The sequence below is a fragment of the Bufo gargarizans genome, chromosome 2, assembly GCF_014858855.1.
Source record: "Bufo gargarizans isolate SCDJY-AF-19 chromosome 2, ASM1485885v1, whole genome shotgun sequence".
In the NCBI taxonomy this organism is placed as follows: Eukaryota; Metazoa; Chordata; class Amphibia; order Anura; family Bufonidae; genus Bufo; species Bufo gargarizans.
Window position 1 is genome coordinate 599,124,771 of NC_058081.1, and position 14,689 is coordinate 599,139,459.

The 14,689-nt window shown below is 44.5% G+C and overlaps 1 protein-coding gene across 1 annotated transcript in view; it reads right to left on the reverse strand.

Annotated features, from left to right (window-relative positions):
• The window catches only part of LOC122926179 (Golgi integral membrane protein 4-like), a 65,871-nt gene that overhangs the window by 33,154 nt on the left and 18,028 nt on the right, over window positions 1–14,689 (reverse strand). The window contains exons 6-8 of the mRNA XM_044277560.1: window positions 9,990–10,159; window positions 2,231–2,298; window positions 608–757 (exon numbers count right to left, since the gene is read on the reverse strand). Of these exons, the coding sequence (XP_044133495.1) occupies window positions 608–757; window positions 2,231–2,298; window positions 9,990–10,159 (388 nt within the window). The remainder of the gene's footprint in view (window positions 1–607; window positions 758–2,230; window positions 2,299–9,989; window positions 10,160–14,689) is intronic.

The following is a 14,689-nucleotide window of genomic DNA, read 5'->3' on the forward strand; positions in this document are numbered from 1 at the left end:
TAAACCAACTCCAAAAGTGTCTGGCTGCAGCTTTCTCCTCTTTCTGAATAGAATACGCATACTGTACACGCTCGGCCAAGCTAAATGTGTATGTATATGGGGAAGCCAGGAGGGAATTGAGACAGATGGCTATTGGCCAAACAGTTGTTCTGCCAACAGTTCATGAAGGTGTATGGGCAGCTTAAAGAGGTTGTTCAAGTTATTTTTATTGATTACCTATCCTCCGCCACCCGCCACCCCCCCACCCCCCAATCAACTAGTGCCAGCGCAGCCTTCTCTTCAATGTTTACCTGCACGCTGTCAACATTGCAGCGGTAAGCAGTGTAATTACAAGAAGCCACCCCGTTCACTTCTATGGCACAGCTTGTTCCTATACACTTGAATAGGAACGAGTCACCCCACTGAAATTAATGGGACGGCTTGCAATTACACCTGCTCACCTTTGCTGCTGTGACAGCGAGCAGGTAAACAATGAAGGGAAGGCTGCGCTGAGGATAGGTAATTTATAAAAAATAACTTGGACAACCCCTTTAAGGTCTAAGGAGACTGAAGGAAGACACTCCATGCACGGACAGCTTTACATAGGACTCCACCGTCAGGATCTTACCACCACTTTCTGTTCTGCCTTCTCATACACTGCATTTTTCCCCACTTCCCCTTTCTCCTCAAACTCCGGTCTGTCAATTTCAGCTTCTTCAAATTCGTCCTCACCTTGATTGTTGGGATCTTTGGCTGGATCAACCACTTCCTCTGGAACCTGCTGAAATAAAGGTTTACATACGGATGATTGGGGATTACCACTTATGCTTGTTTGCATGGACAGACGTAGATATAGACATCCTTGCCATGCATGTTTCTAAGCGTGTTCAATAAAATAACTTCTTTCATGGAAGCACAGAAGACTAAGGCAGCTAGCAAATGTACAAACTCCCCCACCTGTAGATTGTGTGTGGGGGGGGGGGGGGGGATCTTCAAGCTACGTGAACGCATGGATGCATGGAATAGCCTTCCTGCAGAAGTGGTAGCTGCAAATACAGTGGAGGAGTTTAAGCATGCATGGGATAGGCATAAGGCCATCCTTCATATAAGATAGGGCCAGGGGCTATCCATAGTATTTAGTATATTGGGCAGACTAGATGGGCCAAATGGTTCTTATCTGCCGACATATTCTATGTTTCTATGACACTTCTATGAACTCTGCATTTCTAGCTTGCATTTTGACTCAAAGCAGTATTCCCATCTCAGAATCTCCCATCACTTGTAATCACGGTACAGGGAGAAGATGATGGCTTGGACTAGAGATCCTTACATGTTCCAGTGGTCAGACATGCATACAGATGAAACTCGAAAAATTAGAATATCGTGGATTTTTTTTTCTTTAGTAATACAACTTAAAAGATATTGCATTAACGCAGCTTAAAATTAGAATTTTGTGAAAAGGTTCAATATTCTAGGCTCAAAGTGTCACCCTCTAGTCAGCCAATTAATCCATACCCCCTGAGCAAAGGGGACCTGAGATTGTGACTTTGGGGTTTCATAAGCTGTAAGCCATAATCATCCAAATCATAACAAATAAAGGCTTGAAATATCTCGCTTTGCATGTAATGAGTCTATCTCATATGTTAGTTTCCCCTTTTTCAAGTTGCATTACTGAAATAAATGAACTTTGCACGATATTCTAATTTTTCGAGTTTCACCTGTATATCGGAAATGTATGGCATAAAGTGTTTGAGATAGGAATACCCCTTTAAGAAAGGTTTTTGTGTTTCAGCTCAAACACCCCCTTATCAGCTGACCGTCTGCACAGGTGAGAGGGTTGTCCTGCTAAAACATACAAAAATTAATTTATTGGGTACTTTATTTCTTTACTGGGAGATGTCGGGGGAGCATTGGCATTGCCCATAGATTTTAACTGAATCCTTGGCAGATCCTGTTGAAATTGACTGTATATGTGGGGATTCAATGACAAATGAGAAATATGACAGGGCTATTAGTGGGCGAGATGCTTCACGCACACAGAAGAACGACTTTTCAGCAGACTGCAAACAAAAAGGAAGATGTGAGAGTGTATTAGCCTAAATCTCTAGGACAATCTACGATGGTGATCTACAGGGATTAAAGCGGCCTGTGGCGTGCTACAAGTCCCATATCTGCTGCATGTCAATGAGCTGGGGATTATCAGAGCACAATGGCTGGGGCTGAGCACGGAACAGTAATGCCTTTTCCTTACCAGCGTATCCTGCCCTACGTGCTGCTTCTGAGACTGCAGGGTCTCCTCTCTGTCAATCATCCCAGCATCTGCGAGAAGGTGATTCAATTATTAATCTGGGCTTTTTTTCCCATCTTTGTACCATGAACATGCACAGTGTGAGACGGAGCCACGTAGCCCTCACATCACTCACTGCAAGACAGTAATGCAACTAGATATTCTCATAAATCATCAGTTTAAAAAGCATTTCCCATTTACCTCCAGAAACCCCTAGAAAATATAAATCCTTCTGCCGTCCTCTGCTGTCACGTAGCATCTCCGAGAGCTTAAAGACAGTCATTGGATGGAATTTAATATGCCAGTCTTCATCAGTTGAAAAAGTTTGGCACAGACTGGTTTTGCGCAAGAATTTGGAATTTTTCCCCAACAGTTTTATGCCACTCTAGCTTAGCATGAGGGAAAGACAGATTTAGGCCTCATGCACACGACCGTTGTGGTGTTCCATTCCGCAAAATGGGGTTCCGTGATCCGTTTTTGTTTCCGTGTGTCTTCCTTTATTTTTGGAGGATCACCAGACATGAAGGAAAGTAAAAAAAAAAAAAAAAAAAAAAAAAAGTCTAAAGTCAAGTTTGCCATGAAAATTATAGGGGAAAAAAAACGGATGCGGACGAGGATGACAATCTTGTGTGCCTCCGCGTTTTTTTCACGGACCCATTGACTTGAATGGGTCCGCGAACCGTTTTCCGTGAAAAAAATAGGACAGGTTATATTTTCTTGACGGACTGGAACCACGAATCACGGAAGCGGATGACAAACGGTGCATTAGCCGAGTTTTCAACGGATCCATTGATGCTGGTCTGGCTCTCCTGCATTCCTCTTAACTGTGTTCTTATATACAGGTGAAACTCGAAAAATTAGAATTTTGTGAAAAGGTTCAGTATTCTAGGCTCAAAGTGTCACACTGTAGTCAGCTAATTAATCCATACCCCCTGAGCAAAGGGGACCTGAGATTGTGACTTTGGGGTCTCATAAGCTGTAAGCCATAATCATCCAAATTATACCAAATACAGGCTTGAAATATCTCGCTTTGCATGTAATGAGTCTCATATATTAGTTTCACCTTTTAAGTTGCATTACTGAATTAAATTAACTTTGCACGATATTCAAATTTTTCGAGTTTCGCCTGTAACTTTTCTGTGGTACTAACAAATCTGGATGGCAACCTCTGTGGGAACTGTAACTGCAGACACATCGGGGGAGGGGGATATTTATTAACACTAGTGTTCATATGCCAGTCTTAATTAAAAGTCTTCTTGCGCCTCTTTATAAATGGGGTATATTTTTTTGGCAGTCTGAATACCAGAAAAGCTATTAGTTGAGAAAATGTATGGAGTAAATTATAGTAAATCTGTCTGGCTTAAAGGGAACCTGTCACCGGGATTTTGTGTATAGAGCTGAGGACATGGGTTGCTAGATGGCCGCTAGCACATCCGCAATACCCAGTCCCCATAGCTCTGTGTGCTTTTATTGTGTAAAAAACAACAATTTGATACATATGCAAATTAACCTGAGATGAGTCCTGTCCCCGACTCATCTCACCTACAGGACTCATCTCAGGTTAATTTGCATATGTATCAAATCGGGTTTTTTCACACAATAAAAGCACACAGAGCTATGGGGACTCGGTATTGCGGATGTGCTAGCGGTCATCTAACAACCCATGTCCTCAGCTCTATACACAAAATCCTAGTGACAGGTTCCCTATAAGCAAGTTGTGCAGCCAATAATACTAATGACCTATGCTCAGGATAGGTTATCAATGTCTGATCGGTAGGAGTCTGACTCCCGGCACCACCGCCGATCGGCTGTTTGAAGAGGAGGCGGAGCTCGTATAAGTGCTACTTCCTCTTCAAGAATACACTGTGCGTCTGTCACCTGAATGGACAAAGCACTTGTAACTACACTGCGGCACAGCGCGATGACATGCAGCGTAATCTTGAAGAGGAAGTAGCGCTCTTCTTTAAACAGCTGATCAGCAGAGGTGTCGGGAATCAGACCCCCACCGATCTGTTATTGACAACCTATCCTGAGCATAGATCATCAATATTATTGGTTACACAACCAGTTTATGGAGACCCTACCCCTCATGCTTAGCTAGAGTGGCACAAAATTAAGGGGGGAGAATCAAATTTGTGTGCAAAACCAAACTGTGCCAAACATTTTCAACTGATTTAGACTGGTGCAAGTTAAATTCCATCCAATGTCTGTCCTTAAGTTCTTGGGGAGACGGCATACCGCCATGTAGGAGCCCTGAAACCATACTTCTCTTGCAAAAGTCCTCTAGTCCTGAAAGATTTTTTATTTATTTTTTTTCAGCGAAAAATGTTTTCGGTGCACTGTGGGTTGCACCACTCTATTTCGTGCACCTGTATTCTTGTGTGTCATTGCCATCACCTCTGAAGTCTCAAGGAATGTCAAGCAAACAATAGGGAGAAGTACTAGGTAGTATTATGGCGAAGCAGTGGTGCAATTACTGAATCCTTTACGGAATCTTTTTCAGAAAATCTATATCAATCTGCCCAGCTCCTCCTGATCTATAACATCCTGCCTGCTGAAAAAACTGCATTTTCACGGTGAGCGGATCCCTTTAAAGGAATGCTGAGTGACAACTTCTGTGCGAGCTGTAATGACGGTAGGGCCGTAGTAAACGATTATTTGAGAAATCGAGTATTCTATCAATTATTTTTAACTATTAATCGAGTACTCTAATAAGAAAAAATTAATTAATAGACTGTTTTCCTTTATAAAAACTCATCAGACCCCAACACCCTTCGTTCCCCCCTGTGCAATCAGCCCAAGTGCATCAGTTCCCCCAGTGCCATCAGCTCCACTATCCACCAGTGCCATCAGCTTCCCCCCATACCATCAGCTCTCCCCCACCCCAGTGCCTTCAGCTCCACTCCCCCAGTGCCATCAGCCCCTTCATGCCATCCATTGCCATGTCCCCCACTCCCCCAGTGCCTCCATGCCATCTATTGCTATGTTATGTCCCCCCACTGGCATCAAATCCGCCCCTCCATGCCATGTCCCCCCATCCCCCAGTGCCATCTGCCCCTCTATGCCATCCATTGCCATGTCCTCCTCCCCCAGTGCCTCCATGCCATCTATTGCCATCTCTCCCCCTCCCCTAGTGACTCCATGCCATCCACCATGTCTGCCACTCCCCCAGTGCCATCTGCCCCTCCATGCCATCCATTGCCATGTCCCCCTCCCCAGTGCCACCAGGCTGTCCCCCTTCAGTGCCATGTCCCCAGCGCCAGTGAAATAAAATACTTACCTTTCTTGTATGGGCGCGGCTCCACAGCTCCTCCATCTTCTTCTCCGCGTGCTGCATTATTGTCAGACAGCATCGGCGCTTACGTGCACTATGACCTGATGATGTGTCAGGATCCAGTGCAGCGCGGCACGGGCCGGCGGGTGACCACGGAGCGGTGAGTAATAGCAAGCGCTTCACTCCCACTCCATAGTCCCATGACACAAACGAATCCTTGATGCAAGAAAATTGCATCAAGGATTTTTTGTGTCGAATTACTCGATTCAATCGATTAATTGTTTCAGCCCTAAATGGTGGACATATTGGTCATCAATCAACTTCCCCAGAAGCAGATGAAACTAATAAATGGCTGAATAGGCGATGACGAACATTATTAGCAACATTTCATTTCCAAATTGCAGGACAATTTAAGGAATATCCCTAAAACGTACACACAGGCTCCTTCAATGGTTATTTGCATAAATCCAACCCATTTTGTGGCCTGGTTCATAATAAGGACTGCTGACAAGTATGCAAGGGACTTAAGTTCACTGGCTATAATTTTTTTTTAATGGTAAAACATTTCCCAGACTTCTGAATAGCAATATACATCCTTGTAATATGGTCAAATGCCTTCTCCAGGAACATTTGAGGAAACCTTGGTGGGAACTGTAATGGTAGCCATACTGGTAGTCCGCCAGCTTCCCTAGAAACAGTTTAAAAGAATGGGGTCGTCTACCCACTTGAAATTGTATTAAAAACTCTCAGAATGGTGCAAAAATGTAAAAGTAGTAATAATACTTTGCTGATCCCCTGTTGCTCCCATTCTGTCGCTTCCAAAATCTCAGCCTGTCGCTGTACTTAACATCTGTAAACACTGGCTGCAGTGGTCACAGGTCCACATCATGAGGGACCCAAAAGTAGAAAAAAGTTAAAGACCCGCAAACCTTCAGCATCGGAGCATCAGGGATTAGTAATGCAACTATAACTTTTTTTATTTTTTACCCTTATGGTAAAATTTGTGACTGGATAAGCAGTTTAAAATGCCAAACTATAGTTTGTGCCATACTAATACCTCATCATATGAAGGTACCTCGTTGGTTTCACAGAACTACTGTCAACAACCATCACTGATAGGGCAGACTGACCATAAACCCTACAAGGAAATTTCCAAGGGGGCCATCCGAGCCCTCCCGCTAGCCAGATACATAACAATCTGATGCTCTCAGCATTAATTAATGCTAGAAGCATCAGGTACTTATGTACCTGGCCAGCAGGTGCCCTCTGTAATTCAACTCTGCCACAGTCTTCAGTATCATGATAGGGCAGTATTTTATGCTGCACTGTGCTATTTGGTTTTGCTGGGCGGTATTTTGTGCTGCGCTACAGTATTGCTGGCCCCACCTACTTTTGCTGTCCCTGCCTACTTGTGGGCTTGTGTTGGCCCTGCCTACTTATGTTGCCTGCCTTCTGTCAATTTGGACTCTCCTTCAACTTGGGACCACTTTTAAGTTTTTTCCATGGCCACTTTAAATTCTGTTTGCAAGTTTGAATAAATGGGAGTCGGGAAGGAATTGTTTCCCCCCTTAAAGAGGACCTTTCACCAGAATAAAACTTCTAAAGTAACTATACAGGCATGTAGAGCGGCGCCCAGGGACCCCCCTGCACCTACTGTTATACCTGGGCGCCGCTCCGTTCTCCCGGTATAGCCTCCGGTATCTTCATAGTTAGGCTCCACCCAGGGGAACCTGCCGGCGCCTCCTTCTCCCATGCTGCAGCGCTGGCCAATCACAGCGCTCAGCTCGTAGCCTGAAAGGCTTTTTTCTCTCTCAGGCTATGAGCTGGGCGCTGTGATTGGCCAGCGCTACAGCATGGGAGAAGGAGGCGCCGGCAGGTTCCCCTGGGTGGAGCCTAACTATGAAGATACCGGAGGCAATACCGGGAGAACGGAGCGGCACCCAGGTATAACAGTAAGTGCAGGGGGCGCCGCTCTACATGCCTGTTAGTTTAGAAGTTTTATTCTAGTGAAAGGTCCTCTTTAAGTGGGGAAAATTGGCTTCTACCTCAGTGTTTTTTTTTTTGCCTTCCTCTGGATCAACTAGCAGGATAACAGGCCGAACTGGATGGACAAATGTCTTTTTTCGGCCTTCTATACTATGTTACTATGTAAATGTCTCTGCACTTATCCTCACACTAGGTCATCAAAATTTTGGGGGTCCAGCCCCTTCCACATGTGATGTCACAGCCATTGGTCACATGGCCTTTGTGCAGCTCAGTCAGGTATGAGACTGAGATGCAATACCAAGCACAGCCATTACAAATGGTATGGCGCTGTGCTTGGTGAACATTGAAGGGGTCCATTCAGACAGATAATCTGTGGGGATGCTTGAAGTCAGACCACCAATGTCATATTGATGAACACTCCTAAGGATAAGTCAAAGGGGTTGTCCAGTATCAGAAAAACATGGCTTTCTTTTAAAAACCACACCACATGTTTATGCCTGGCATTACAGCTCAGTTAAAAGGGTTTGTGCCAAGTTTTAAAGTTATCCCCTATCCACAGGATAGGGAATAACTAACTGTTTGCGGGTGTCCGACCGCTGGAACCTCTAGCGATCCCAAGAATAGGAGTCCTGCTCCCCACTCTGACCGACCAGCAGGCTCAGAGTATGCCCTGATTATCCATTCATTCTCTATAGGAGTACAGAGCTCGCCCATCTCCAGCAAACCCACAGAGAGAATGAGTGGAGCATCAGGGCATATGCTCGATCCGTCGCACCTTCAGGATAGGTGAACAGGACCCTCATTCTCAGGATAATTAGTGGATAACTAACTGATTGGTGGGAATCTGACCGCTGAGCCCCCCACCAATCTGCTAGTTAATTATCTATAGCTAGATACATAGCCACATAAGTGAAAAGGAAGGACTCCTGTGCTCCAGACCACTTTTCTTTGGGGCACTTAGAACCTAAACTTTTAAGTACTTTATACAGCATCTAACACCTAATGAGGAATGGAGATCTAAATAATTTTTTTTTTTTTTTTTACAGCAACCCCCCCAATATGGTTCTGAAAGAGTCAATAAACCAAGCTCTCCTACTCTACTATCCAGTAGGACACATGAGCCATCATGGCGCTCATGAATGGGCTGGAACACTCAAAAGTTAAAGGCACAATTGTGCCCTCTAGTGGAGAAGTGAAGGGTATGTAGTGGAGATGAGTAATAGCAATAGTCGTCGCTCTGAAGCAGAGCTTCTACTCTCGGAAATGGTCAGGGGTGGACTAAATATCCGGCCCTGTCAATCTAGCGGCAGGTGGGCATTTCTTCATCTGCAGGGAGGGGCCCCCCACAGGTGAAGAAATCCTGCTAATGAGTCAATTGATTAGAATTTCATCTCGAGTATGTAGCCAAGTCTGGGATACAGGATTTCTTTGAATTAATTTGCAAGGTCCAAGCAATGATCAGGTGTACAAGCCGGGGCAGGGTGGGAATGAATGGCTGGATAGTAGTCAATATACACACATGCATATGGCTGATCTAATTGTGCAAATCAGCTTTTTCGATGCGCATAAGACAAGTTATAGACTTAAACACCTAAACTTTGTTAGCAGACAGATTGGCATAGCCAGCGCGCTTCAGTCATGCTTCACGGCAGTGGGCTGACATTTGCAAGGGCAGCTTTGTGAAGAAGGCTACAAACCCAGCACCCTGCTGTACCTGGCCTCGATTCAGCGCACGGCTCTAAAATGTAAAATCACAAGTAAAGTTTTAATGAGAGATCATGAATAGAGATACACTAACCCGGCGTGAGATTTCTCATTAAAAGATGTAAGAAAGCTCCCCACTGGCTGCACCCCTGCCCGCCGTCTGCTCCCTGCGATTACAGCAAATTAACATTTGGGAAGTTTGACAACAGGTACAAGGGACTATAACAGGAGGCTCAAGTACACGGACAGAGGATGGAAATGGTAAGATTAGGTATATTGTATATTCAAATAGAATGTCGAAATTAAAGGGGAACTTCACTTTTCAACAAATTTCACAAGAGGCGTAGCTCAAATTTCATGCAAATGTTTTACATGAGCCCTTCACCTTGACCCCTGAAGGAATGGGCCATTTTTGGTCCTACGGACCAAGAAAAATGTGCATCTTTCATTCCTTGCATTGTGTTCTGCTCATTCAGCATCATATATATGTGTAACGGCTCCTAGAGGCTCATTTTCATATATGAAAACCTCATTTTTCTCAGCAATGCGGCACATATGTACCTGGGACCAACACAGATGTCTTCAGCTGCCAAGCGTACATGGAAAACACGTCAGCCGGTTTCATAGGTACAAAACTGCTGACAGATGCCCTTTAAATGCACGTTAATTAACAAACAGACTTGTGGTTGCTCAGCAAAATTCCCAGTATGTGCCGTGCGTTTCTCAGTTTCCTTTATTTGTGTGTTAAGCATCGCTTACCCAGCTCCGATTCTACATCTGCCTCCATTTTGTGGTTGCCCTGTTGTGGTAGCCCATGTTTCCGATTTTCAGTTGGATGGCGGTCAGACTTTGTGACAGCGTTACTGACGCCATTTTTCTTTTCTGCTTCGGTCATCTTGGCGTTCACTTTGTTAACTATGTCTTGCCAACTGCATAATAAAAAAAACTCTCAAATCAATGTATTTACTAGCACATCATCAGCCCAGTTATTACGCTAATTAAAGTAAATCCATAATCAAAATAACTTCGATATGGATATTGGGAAAACACATTTCACATAAAAGATCTACATAAGAAGCTGATTATTTGTAAATACTTGTACTGTATGCCATTTATTCTTCTCCAGTCACAACCAAAGCAATGGTGTTGCCGTACTCTGCAGACAGTCATGTGCCTGAAACCGTTCCGCTTTAGATGTAATAGGTCACGACATTTAAAAGGGGGTTTTCTCATCAAGTGATGGGATAAATCCTTTTTGTCATGTGATGCCACACATGCGATGTTTTTGTGATCGCTGTCAGGTACAGTATGTAAGTAGCACTATGAGAACAATCAGAAAACACATAGGAGAGCATTTATATGATAGAGTCCTACTTGCTGGATTATGACTATTATGTTAATTATGTATATTGATAATGTTTTTGTTGTTGTTGTTTTTAAGTAAGAATCATTGCAACTAGGTTCGAAACATGTCAGCGAGCTGACCAGGGCTCTGAGTCATGTCATTTTCTAAGGTTTTTTTCAATAAAATGATGGTTTTATACTAAAGATATGTCCCTTGAGTGCTGGAAGTTTTACTTCTGGCCAAGACAGCGTTTTCCCGGATACCAAGTGGGATGTAAAACAAGAAGTCTTTCCTATATGCTAACACGGGGAGTAGAAAAATGCTCTTTTTCTCTCTATACATAATGCTAGGATAGCCATATGATTGGTGGGGGTCTGATGTATGAAAACCCCACTGATCCAGAGGATGAAAGAACTAAAGGCATTGGAGTACTGCTGCATTCCCCTCACAGCTTTTCCCTGTACAGCGGCAGCTCAGCGACCCACTGTCTGAAGGGGCCGCCCTGCAGTTCCCTTTACGGCAATGTGGCCGCGAGCGCTGCTCTGCAGGAAAAACATAGAAGAGGACACAGCATTGTGATCATAAAGCGAGGTCCTACACTAGCGACTAGAAAACCCTTTTAGAGAGAACCACTTTGATCGAAAATGCTGTGCAGTCTGTAAGCATGTTATATAGCAGGCATGCTCAACCTGCGGCCCTCCAGCTGTTGCAAAACTACAACTCCCAACATGCCCGAAAAGCCTACAGCCATCAGCCTACAGCAGGGCATTGTGGGAGTTGTAGTTTCACAACAGCTGGAGGGCCGCAGGTTGAGCATGCCTGTGATAGAGCAGGAGGAGCTGAGCAATATATAACTGAATGATATATAGTTGTGTTCCAATGTGACTTGTCATTTACTTCTCTGCTCATTCTAGACTTCGGAGTCCAGTGCGTTGTCCCACTCAGTGACCGACAGCCTTCCCTGTAAGAGTCTACATACAGCATAGCTATCAATCACCTAGTAGGATCACCCGCTGGACTCCGAAGCATAAAAAGAGCGGGGATTTAAATGCATAAAATACAAGTTTTACTGAATCCTTCCTTTTTAAACCATATAATAATAATAATCTTTATTTACATAGCGCCAACAAATTCTGCGGCGCTTTACAATCCATGGGTTCATGTACCGTCATAAATCACATAGTAACAGACAAGTCAATAATTAGAACAAGAGTAAATGAGGGCCCTGCTCACAAGAGCTTACAATCTGCTCAGCTCCTCCTGCTCTATAACCTGCTGCCTGCAGATTGCACTGCATTGTTAATATGACTGGCTCCATGTAAGCTCCCACAATGCACCGTGCTCTAGTAACAGGAATCCAGCAGACCTGTGATTAAAAAGCGCCCTCTAGGCCCTGTACTAGGCATAGCACAAGGTTTAAGCTTCCAGAGGTTTCCTTTACATGTTACACACCGCAGAGGTTCATAAAATGGAATGGAAAGCAAATTGATTACCAATGTAAAACAGAAGTGTGACGTCTATAATGAATAAATAATGCCATTTACTTCGAACCTCTCCAGGAACGTGAGCAGGACTGGCTGCCACCACTTGCAGAGCTGCACACCACCTTCTGGCACTTGCATATACTACATATTGGGGAGTTTTCCTGTCAGGCTGCTCAGCCATGATGGCATATCACAGGCAGGATAACATCATTGCCTCTATTGTAGAGCAGTTCAGTGAGGCTCTGCCCCCTAATCCCATTGGCAGCTCTGCAGGTGAAGGTAACCAGTCCTGCTCACATTCTAGGACAGGTTTATGGCAGCCATTTTCAATCATTCCTGGAGAACCCTTTTAATGAAATGAGTGCCGTTAATGTGCTTCATGTAAACCTCAGCTTCTTAATATAGTTCCCAGCTCCTTATTCCTGCAGAAACAATCCGGCCTTTCTCTGGACGTCTCCAGAGATAAGTACCCTGAACGGCCTAAGTTTACAAGGACTACTTTATGGCTGATGAATTCATGACACACTGGGGGCTGTAAGGTAACACCCAAAGAGCATTGTCTTCTCTTTTTCTAGACCGCAGTCCCTCCTCTAGGAGTCAGCGCCCCTCAAGGTATTTCTTCATCATTACTGTAATGAGGATCCATGTGGCTACAGGGGCTGGCAGTGTATTGGAGATCCTCCAGCACTATTAACCCCTTGATCAAGCCTGTTTGCACCTTTGGGGGAGGGAGGTGGAGTTGGCAACCTCCCTCCTGGGCAGACCTGTGAAGGGGAGCATACTTACCTGCTTCCTGACATCGGCACTTCCCAGCCTCTGCTGCTCTGTTGGGCTCCAAATCGCTGGCCGCAGCGGTGACCTGCTTCCCTTGCGTCACGTGATGAATTGTCATGACGCAAGGGGATCAGGTCACTGCTGAGGCCAATGATTGGCTGTGGTGGGTCCAAACAGGACGTTTACATTCAGGGAGCCCAGAAAAGCAGTCGAGGACAAGGAACTAAGATGCTGGGAACTAGCACCAGGAAGCAGGTAGGTATGGTTCCCTTTGCAGGTCTACCCAGAAGGGGGTTGCCAAAACACTCCAAAAGGCGCACAACCCCTTTAAAGGGGTTTTCCCAGCTCTAGATATTGATGGCCATATCCTTCAGATAGGTAATCAATATTAGCCTGGTGGAGGCCTGATACCAGTTCCCAAAAAACCACAGTGGATAGAGGTGGAACCAGAAAGCTCTGTCAACTGTGTAGTGGCCGTGCCAGGTCAAGTGATCGGTTGGGGTCCCAGCAGTCAATTATGTTCAAGGAAAGAGGGATTGGACATATGTGATTCTTTGTTTTCTGATTAGAATGAATTCTTGGCTACCAGTAAAATGTTTAGGGGGTCTGGACAGGCAACCATTGGTAAAATGAGCATTTGGCCGGCAGCTACCTAATGTGCGTGACGACCGTAGCAGTTATTTGCCTGAATTTGGAGAATCCGTTCCACAAAGTCATTTGCAGCTGTAGTTTTATGAGATTGCAGATCATTTAACCCCTTAGTGACCACCAACATGCCTTTTTACTGACGTAAACAAAGGGGTTTAAGACAGATAGCTGGTGTTAATCAATGATTACATGTACCCAAAATGGTGCATTAAAAACTATAACTTGTCCTCATAAAGGTATATTGATGAAAAAACAAATAAGCTATAGTTCCTCGAATGCAATTCTGTAAAAATGTGCGTGGTCACTAATAATGTGTTCAATTCATGCTTCCTTATAGTTAAGAATAAAAACCTACAATACAAACCACCTAAGTTGTGCAGAAGAGTTCAGTGCCAAGCAGAATGCCATGGGCAGACATTTTACAACACAAAAGCATAAGAAATCACAAGCAGCAGATGGCAGAGCAAAGAAAGGGCAGCTTTTATCGGTGAGACAGTGTGCAGTAAAGGCCGTCTCCTCTGCCCCGTCTTATTCCCTCGGCAGAAAATCACAAGCGCTGGCCAAGAAAGGACGACGACCTGTAGAGGCGCCCTTACCCTCTACAGAGTGCAGACGTCTGCTGTACGAGCCCTCACTGTATTTACTCACTCACTGTTACTGGAGAAATGAAGCGGCGGCCTGTAGTACTGACCCACTTCAGCCGAATGGATGATACCGATCACCATGGGGGCTGTCAGCTCAGGCAATATGATCGCCGGGGGATGCCTTTGTAATGTAAGCCTAAAATATATATATATATATATATATATATATATATATTATATATATCTTGCCATAAAAAACAATGCCTCAAATAGCTATGTAGCCTCATGGCTCACAGAAAGAGTGGGCAAAAAATTCTCTTGGTCCTTAATAGGACCTGTCGCCTCTTCTGACATGTCTATTTTAGTAACCCACTTGCATTCCCCATGTAATAACAATTCTGGAGCATATATTGTTATACCTGTATATTGTCCTACAGAAGTTTATTAAGTAGAACTGGGTGTTATCAGTTGAGTTGTGTCCATGCACAATCTAGTACTCACAGCACTCACTGGATCGTGTCGGACTGGGCAGGAACACCCTCCTAACTGGTAACAGCCACTCGTACTTTAGTCATAAACTTGTAGCCGGAATAATAGAGGCAGCGCTGAAGATCACAGACATGT